The sequence below is a fragment of the Papilio machaon genome, chromosome 14, assembly GCF_912999745.1.
Source record: "Papilio machaon chromosome 14, ilPapMach1.1, whole genome shotgun sequence".
Taxonomy (NCBI): Eukaryota; Metazoa; Arthropoda; class Insecta; order Lepidoptera; family Papilionidae; genus Papilio; species Papilio machaon.
In genome coordinates, this window is record NC_059999.1 from 2,843,647 (window position 1) to 2,852,334 (window position 8,688).

The window sequence follows — 8,688 nt, forward strand, 5'->3', positions numbered from 1 at the left end:
TGTCTTGGCCTCCGACACAAGAGATCGCCAGACTTGTCTGTCCTGTGCCTTCTCCTGCCAGTCCATCGCTTGTAGCTCCAGCAGGTCTAGCTCTACAGCGTCACGCCAGCGGTATCTAGGTCGGCCGATAGGTCATTCATCATACGTATGCATTAATTGATTTATCTATCTATTCAATTATTAATATTATATCTATATAAGTATATAGATATAAATAAACATACTTCGCACACTCATGATATTTGTGTTACTTATAACGAAAAACTTTTTTTTTTGTTTTTGTCTGTACCCAAGTCCAGGTTTATTCCGGGTAATCTCCGAAACGGCTGGAGCTATTTTAACGGGACCTTTACTGAAATGTAGCAGAAATATGGGGGAGGAACTATTGCTATTTTTCTTAATTCCACGCTGACGAAGTCGCGAGCAACAGCTAGTATATCAAATATATAGCAGTAGTTATATAGTAGTAGTTAAAGTATAATTTGCTGCCGGAACCAGTAGTGTTATTCGCAATATTTATATTTGCATCATTAAGTCATCAGGTTAAATCTACAAATACTAAGACAACAAGGATGACATCTAACACAAGCATTAAACTAATGCGGTCATCCCCGGGTCACTTTCTCCGATCTTACGTGATCAAAGTGTAGGTATGTCGTGGCCCAATTGGCTGCAATGCCATAAATCTTATGTATTACATAATTAATAGATTTCCGTTCTACATTACGACGAACTGGTCTATGTAAATTAACTTCCATGTTTATATTACGCGGGTCAGATTTACGCGATCAACTGGTTTTTTTACGATTTTCACTATCAGTAAATAACGTAATGTTATACTTGTTCAATGAATTAGGGTCAGTTGAGTAGTTGTTCCGATCTTTGAATTAATAATCAACAGATCGATGTCTGTCATTGTTTAACCCTGCTTAGGAAGTTGATACATATCTTTATATATATAAAAGAAAGTTGTGTTAGTTACACCATTTATAACTCAAGAACGGCTGAATCGATTTGACTGAAAATTGGTGGGTAGGTAGCTTAGAACCAGGAAACGGACATAGGATAATTTTTACCCCGTTTTCTATTTTTTATTCCGCGCGGACGGAGTCGCGGGTAAAAGCTAGTATTTTTTTAAAGTTTACTAGATTTCAATTATTAACGCCTGCAACTCTGTCCGCGCGGCTTTAAAGAAAAATAGCCCATGTGTTCCCCCAGACTATGGTCTACATCTATGCCATATTTCATCGAGATTCGTTGTGCCGTTTAGGAGATATCTTCAAAAAAACATCCATCCAAACATTCGTATTTATAATATTAGTAAAATACGTAACACTAGTTAAAACTACTTACATAATTATTACAACAACTCATCTTTCATCAATACAAATAAATATAAATGATAAACAATATCTAGTTCAACTAATGAGGTTCCAATCGCGACGGAAATTATTCCGATAATAATAAACATTCTTCATAATTAAAAATAGAAAATAATGTTCTACTTCCAAGTCGAAACTTAAAACTAGGAGGCATAACGCAATTATTTATATTTAAGCTGAAAACATTTACTTTCTGATTAAACTTTATCTATGAATCATATCGAATATTATGAAAACACAACTGTGAACACTCGGAGACTTCTTGCGAAACATTGTTTTAGAAAAATTTATTGATCATGTAAATTGCATGTGATGCAACACAAGGATACAGTTTAGTTATTAATCATCATAAAATCGGTTTAGATTTCTCTTCATCATTTCGTTGAAGTAAAATTCATCCACACATTTTTTTCAAACTCTGAGATGTTACATAATGGTAGCACCTGGTATCCGTCAGATGGTTTAGATAAACCAGAATTAAATAATTTTTGTTAATGAAGTATTATATGTCCCAACTTCGTTAATATTTTGATGATTCTGCCTATTGATTGAATTTGCTTACATGCACTTAGCTATGTTTGTGCTTAATTGAATGTAGTTTGAATTAGAATATGATCTTAGCCCCAAAAAGGAGATAAAATACTTTGTTCTATGAAATGTAGTATCTAAAAGTATTAAGGTTGTCAAAGGTTTCATAATAGTCTCATAATAGTAAATCAAATGTTGGTAGAACTTTCTTTTAAGCCCGAGTAAGGTAAGAGAAAGGAGTGGTAGCTAAAGGTCAGGGAAAGGTTGTCGCATCCTTAAGCTAAAACCATTGATAATTGTGAGTAGCAACGACCTTTGATGCTAGAGGCCATTTTATTTTAACTGGTAATAGATGACTATTTTAAATAGGTACTGATAACTGATTTTTTTATTTCAGATATGGATACTAGTTGTCTTTCTGGTCATCGACAATGTGCGATGCCAGAATGGATACTCCGATCAGAACAGTATACACTTAAAGAATATATCACCAAATGAAGGAGAGGTTGAAACAAACTCAAATTATAGCACTAATTTTGTTCAAAATGAGCCCAAGGCCCTATCTATTAGTTCTGGTAACGCCCCATATCAAATGGTCGATAATGATAACAAATTTTCTGACTACGATCGAGCAGACAGGACTAGAACTAGAAAGATTTATCGAATAAAGAACCCATTTCATCATCTAGATGAAGAAGAAAGTCGACAAAAGGGAAATATTGATTTACAGGACAGTGAAACAGGAGCTAGTAACCAATATGCGGGAATGCAATACTCATTGCCACCTGAAGAATTCCTTCAACAGATGAGAGCAGAAAGTCAATACAATCAACAACAGCAATCGCAACTGCAGCATCATGAAATATCTACCCCATCTCCTACATTTGGATATACCGCAACACCTCAACCGCTGTACCAATACTCCACCGTTTCCTCAAATTATAACAATAACAACGGAAACCAACAAAATAATTTAGTATCACAATCAGAACCTAAATATCCTCCTCAATTCTATAATAATAATAATTTAAATAGTTATCAATATCATAACGCTCACTCTTTTGGTATAGAGGCAATACAGAGCACACCCTCATCGGTAACATTATACTTGTCTACAAGCTCACCCAATAATCAATACATTGCTACTCCATCTAGTAATTATGTTTCAAGTTCTTTGCCAATATTTTCATCCAGTCCTGCAAATCCGCAATCATACATGTCTACTACGTTATCAAACGTCCTAACTGGATCACACACCCACAATAATGTTAATAGACATCCTTTAAGTGCAGAAAGAGATGTATTTAATTATGGAACAAATTACAGAGACGGAAATCAAAATTTTTATGTAAATCATTTTGACAACTCTGCTAACGGAGTGAAATTTCCGAATACTCAGCAACAATATCAGAACGAAATGCCATCTTCAACTCAGACACCAGTATCGTCCATGTATCCTGATATTATCCACGATAATTGGCAAAACTCTATGCATTTAAGTATAAATAATTTGCCAAATTCAAGATCTGAATACACGCAGACATCACAACAAAACTTACAGGGCAATTATCAAGAAAAACAGCAAAATTACAATTTAGATAATCTTAGTAGTGATATGAACCAAATTGGTAGTATGCCATCAGCAAATAATGTTGTTTTAAGCGTTGTTCATCCTGATTACAAAACTCACTCTGATCCTAAGAACCGTGAAAAAGTAATAGAACAACAAAACAAGCAAGAAGATGTTTACTCTCACGGTGATTATGGGTGGAAACTGGAAGGCAGAAAGCCTTTAGTAAATTATGACGTTAATTTACCAATAAACTATGGTAATCAACAAAACAACTATCAATCTGATGGTAGTTCCTTAAGTTTTCCTTATCGTCAAATTGACAATGGCAAAAATAATGACTTTGAACAAAAATCAAAATACAAAATTGAAACCGCAGATACGCAAGAATTTGCAAAAGCAGCTGCAAAAGCTCAAGAAAACATGAAAAGCCAACAAGAAACTTATTTAAATAATTATATTTTACAAACACGGTATCCTCAAAATATTTTGACAAATGCTGAAACGGGTAATTTCATGATTACAAACAATAACCAAAAGAGCTTGACAAATGACAAAACAAATTTGAATGGACAGGCTGATCTGATGACGCAATCATCTCACTACTATCAAAATTCTAGGGAAAACATATTTGACAATAAAGTAAAACAACCGTTTGATCAAGAAAATGATTTACAAAATTTTGTCAAAGTCGGTGGTGCTAATACCATTCCAAATGTTGAAGCAAGACAACAAGATGGCAGCGTAATTGATGCAAACAATAAATATTTTTCGAACTTCAGTAAAGATATTAATGACAATTTAAGACAATTTTTAAAACCGTTTTCCGATACTTATAACATAAAAAACAAAGAAGTTTTTTCACCAGACAACTCAAGACAGTTAGAACCGAATTACGAAAATCTTAAAAAGTATGAATTATTGTCCAATTCTAACAGTCAGGCTTATAAACCACATGCTGACATAAATTTGTCGCTCTTTAACGGTTTAGGTCAATCGATTTCAGGTACACAACCTGTAACCAACATACAGCAACAACGCTCCCAAAATCAAGGATCATCCGATAGTACCAACAGCTTGAAGATAAATGACATTCCATATTGGTTACAAGGTATGAAAAATATGCATTTTTCGCAGTTACAAGCCGGTGTCAACCAAGGCATTATTCCTACAGGTACACCTTTATTACTAAATCAAAATATTGAATCTCACCAGATAGATGTTGCCGCAAGTATTCTTAACAAATTATTACGAGACAAACAAATTGAAATGAATTCTAATCATGAATATGACCCTCAAAGACAAACATTACTGTCGACTATAAATGGAATTAAAATGATGAATCCTAACAATCTGGATTTGTCAATGGTGAACGAAGTCTTAAAAGGAAAAACAAGTGACGTAAGCCCATCTTTTCGCAATCAATATAATCAGCCGAATCCAGTAAAATGGGATATGTCACAATTAAAACAACTTCTGTTACAAAATGACAATACAGGTCAATATACAGTTTTAAGTAACGTCTTAGGCGGCCCTGGTAGTCCTTTTTTTGAATTACATACCGGTAACCGCCTTCCATATCAAGGCGTAAAGTATTCCCGGAGTCAAGAGGAAGCAGAAACTCTAATACCTATTACAGATTCCAGACATAATCACCCGATAGGTGCTGTGATAGAACAAGATGACTTGGAACATGAAAACAGAGAAGCCATAGAACCGGACTTAGAAGCATCTAACAATGATGAATTTCCAGTTGAAATTGAAGATGAGAAACCAAAAATTTATCCAAATAATAGGATGATCGGAAACAGATATAGAATTACAAATTCTTTATTACCAGATCGTTATACCCTCAGGAAAAATCCTAAGATGGTCATTGGAGAACCGTATCCTTTACTGAAACCACCCCCAATTCGAGGCTTAAAAGGTAGATTTAGAACCAAATTCGAAAACAATCATAGGCAGCGTGGTAACAAATATAAACTATCACGTATTGTTAAACGTGAGCCATTGTTTGAAGACGATAGTGATGATGATGTAGAAGAAAACGTACCTATTCATTTACGACCATCTAATCTAGCTGAAGACAAATCTGACATCTCACAAACCTCTGAGAGTTAATATTTGTCTATGAATAAAAAATCAATTCTTAAATACATAGTTAGGTTTTGGGCTTTTTCATGCATAAAAAAAATCTTCTCTAAATCCTTAAATATACATATTTTCATCTTTATGTTAACTTTAATTTGTTAATACAATAGTAATATGTATATTAAATATTTTATTTTACCTAAGTACTTCATTAAGTAACCGAAATGGCATTTATATTTAGTATCTAATTTTTTATCTTGTAAATAATTAAATAAAACATGCATTTTGGTAAACGTTTGATAATTTTAAGTATGTCAAATTCGTTTAAGTAGTATAAGTGATATAAACGTAAGAATTTTTTTTTCTAAAATTATTGTAAATATTTTATATTATATCTGTAATGTTTAATTAAATTGCTTCTTTAGGTGATAAGTCTTAAATGTATTGCTAATTTATTGATAGTTTTAAATAAGAGAAAATAAATGAAATGTAACATTGCACCTTTTTTTATTTTATTTCACTGATTCCTTACTTTAATAAGCAAATTAATTAATTTGAACAAATGTTTTGGCAGACTGAAATTTATTTTTATAATAATTGCTCGAAAAATAAAAGTAAAATAAACTTTTATCAATGAACTTTAAGGGAGAGCCATGCACATTTGATTTGATATACATACAGAAGTACATTTGTTGCAAAAAACTTTTGATACTTAATACATAAACATAATATCCTAAGCCTGGCTTCTTTTTAGACCGTATCGTAAATATCCCTAGTGTGCGTTCAACTGATTAGAAAATGTTTATTTGCCTCTCAATAAATAAAATGTTTAGTCTTACTTTAAACAAACAAACACTTGCAATTCTTCAAAACTTGCGTGCGTTTCGCTTTCTTGCTTCGTCTCCGTCGCATATCCCAGATGAATGATTAAATGTAAAACGAAAGATTTTTTTTGTAACTCCATCATAGAGACATCTGTCGTTTAACATCTTGCGTGTGTCGCGATGATCAATGGATTGTTATTTCGCAATTGCTAATTTATGTCTACGATGATAAATTAATATTTATGAGACTCGTAAAACACCAGTCTATTTTACGGATTATGAAAAGTATTAGTGAAATTAGGTCAAAGGTTGCTATCTATGGTATATATCGTAAAATAAAGGTGGCTTATTTACATAGATTTCGAAAAATGTAATTAAACTTTGTAGAACGAAACCAATAAGAATATAGAGGACTATCCTCATTTTGTACTGTCATATAATATGCAGTTTGTATCTACGTAAGTAAATGTAAGAATTTACCTTTGTCTCTCTGTCTCTCTCTTCGTAAACTATAATCCCATACCACATGGTGATGCCAAGATTAAAATGAAGCTACACATTACATTTTAAAGTATTAATTTAGAAATCATAGTTCATTAACATTACCGATGAGCCTAAAAACTTCATTGGGCCAACAGTTAAGTAACTGATATCAAAATTAATTCAGCAAAATATTCGTTAGAAAAGAGAGACGAACGAATAACCAGTTCGTTGTCTCAGAACGCTTCGTATCACTGTAACTACACCGTGATATAAATATGAAGGAAAAGGCCGAAGCCGCACAAACGAGCTTCGGTTGTTGGTGAAGAGACAGATAGACATAGTTTTGTGGCCAGCGATTAGCTAAATAAAATGGCTACTTTTGTGAGTTGACACATTATTTGGAGAAAATAAAATAAGTTAAAATAATAAAAGTACACTTACAACATTTTTTTTTCCTTTCAGACAAATTTGGCGTTTTTAGCAATCTTACTTAGTAGCAGTAATGCTGGCATCCTACACGGAGGCCATAGCGGACTCGCGGTGCCGCCGCCACCTCCTCATATCAGCGCCTCGAGCTTCTCCCCAAGCAGCTTTCCATCGGGTTCTCTGCCCTCAGCTACGTTCTCTGGCAACGGCTTCCTCAGCGGTGGCTTAGCTGTCGAGTCTCATGGTACCGGGTATGATGCATCCGGTGACGCCGGCCCCATTCTTGCCGCCGCGACCCTACCTGGTGCCGGAATAAACGGACCAGTGGGAGCACCTTTGACTGCACCTTCTGGCGCCGGCTTAGGTACACAATTGGGATCTTTTGGCACATCATTCAGCGGACCTGGAGGACCTTTGGGTGGACCTCTGAACTTGGGCGGTGGCGCTCCACCTCCGGGACCCAAGGCTCCAGTAATCAATGAGATTCACGGTCTTGCCAACAGCAACGGAGCACCCACCCAATACCGAGTACGCGATGAAACTTACCAGGTCGTGCGTGACGTCACACATAGAGTACCCCAGCCCGTACCTGTGCCGGTTCCTCAGCAAGTTCAGATTCCAGTTCCTCAACCTTACCCAGTCCAAGTACCTGTCGTCCGAAATGTACCGGTTCCAGTTGTCAAGATTCAACACGTCAACGTTGACAAGCCAGTGCCTTATCCAGTCGAAAAGATCGTCAAAGTTCCGGTAGAGAGAGTTGTTAAGGTTCCAGTGGACCATCCCGTGCCGATTGAGAAAATCGTCGAAGTTCCCATCGTCAAGGTAGTGGAAGTGCCGGTGCATGTCGTTAAGACCTACCCCGTTCCTGTGGTGAAGACGGTCCATCATAAAGCGCACATCAGCCACGGTCACGGCCACGGCCATGGATACGGCCACGGTCACGGCTGGTCTCAGTGGTAATCTCAGCTTGCCTTCTGCGCGACCAGTGTACCTCAACAATAACTGTATACCTCCCTGCTAGTCTAACATTTTGTACATATTTTCCATCATGAGCTCATCGAGAGGCTGCAATGTAGGGTGATAACTAAGTCATTAAGTTAGGTCAAAGAATTGTGTATACCTCTTTCTTTGTAAATAGTAATATAGATTATTACTTTAATAAAATTTTTATCCAAAGACAATTTTATTTTATTTATTTCCAAAACGTACTCTGATGCTTCCTTTACCAGCTTATCTTATTATCTAAGAAGTGAACAAAGGCAAATTACTAATTTAGTTTCTGACGAGTAAGAACCTCTAACATACGACAAATGACACCGGCTTAATTCTTTTGAAATGATTTGTTTAAATATGTTAAGATCGAAATACAGAGAAAAGATGCTGC

General features: G+C 35.3%; 2 protein-coding genes across 2 annotated transcripts; both read left to right on the forward strand.

The window, feature by feature from the left end:
* The first annotated feature begins 1,815 nt into the window (after positions 1-1,815).
* LOC106719878 (GATA zinc finger domain-containing protein 14) lies at positions 1,816-5,629 on the forward strand. The gene is made up of 2 exons (XM_045681073.1): positions 1,816-1,842; positions 2,308-5,629. Exons 1-2 carry the CDS (start codon positions 1,816-1,818, stop codon positions 5,599-5,601), a joined length of 3,321 nt encoding a protein of 1,106 aa, XP_045537029.1. The 3' UTR covers positions 5,602-5,629.
* Positions 5,630-7,158: 1,529 nt separating this feature from the next.
* On the forward strand, positions 7,159-8,479 carry LOC106719930 (chorion protein S38). The gene is made up of 2 exons (XM_045680955.1): positions 7,159-7,259; positions 7,341-8,479. Exons 1-2 carry the CDS (start codon positions 7,248-7,250, stop codon positions 8,262-8,264), a joined length of 936 nt encoding a protein of 311 aa, XP_045536911.1. The 5' UTR covers positions 7,159-7,247; the 3' UTR covers positions 8,265-8,479.
* Positions 8,480-8,688: the final 209 nt, after the last annotated feature.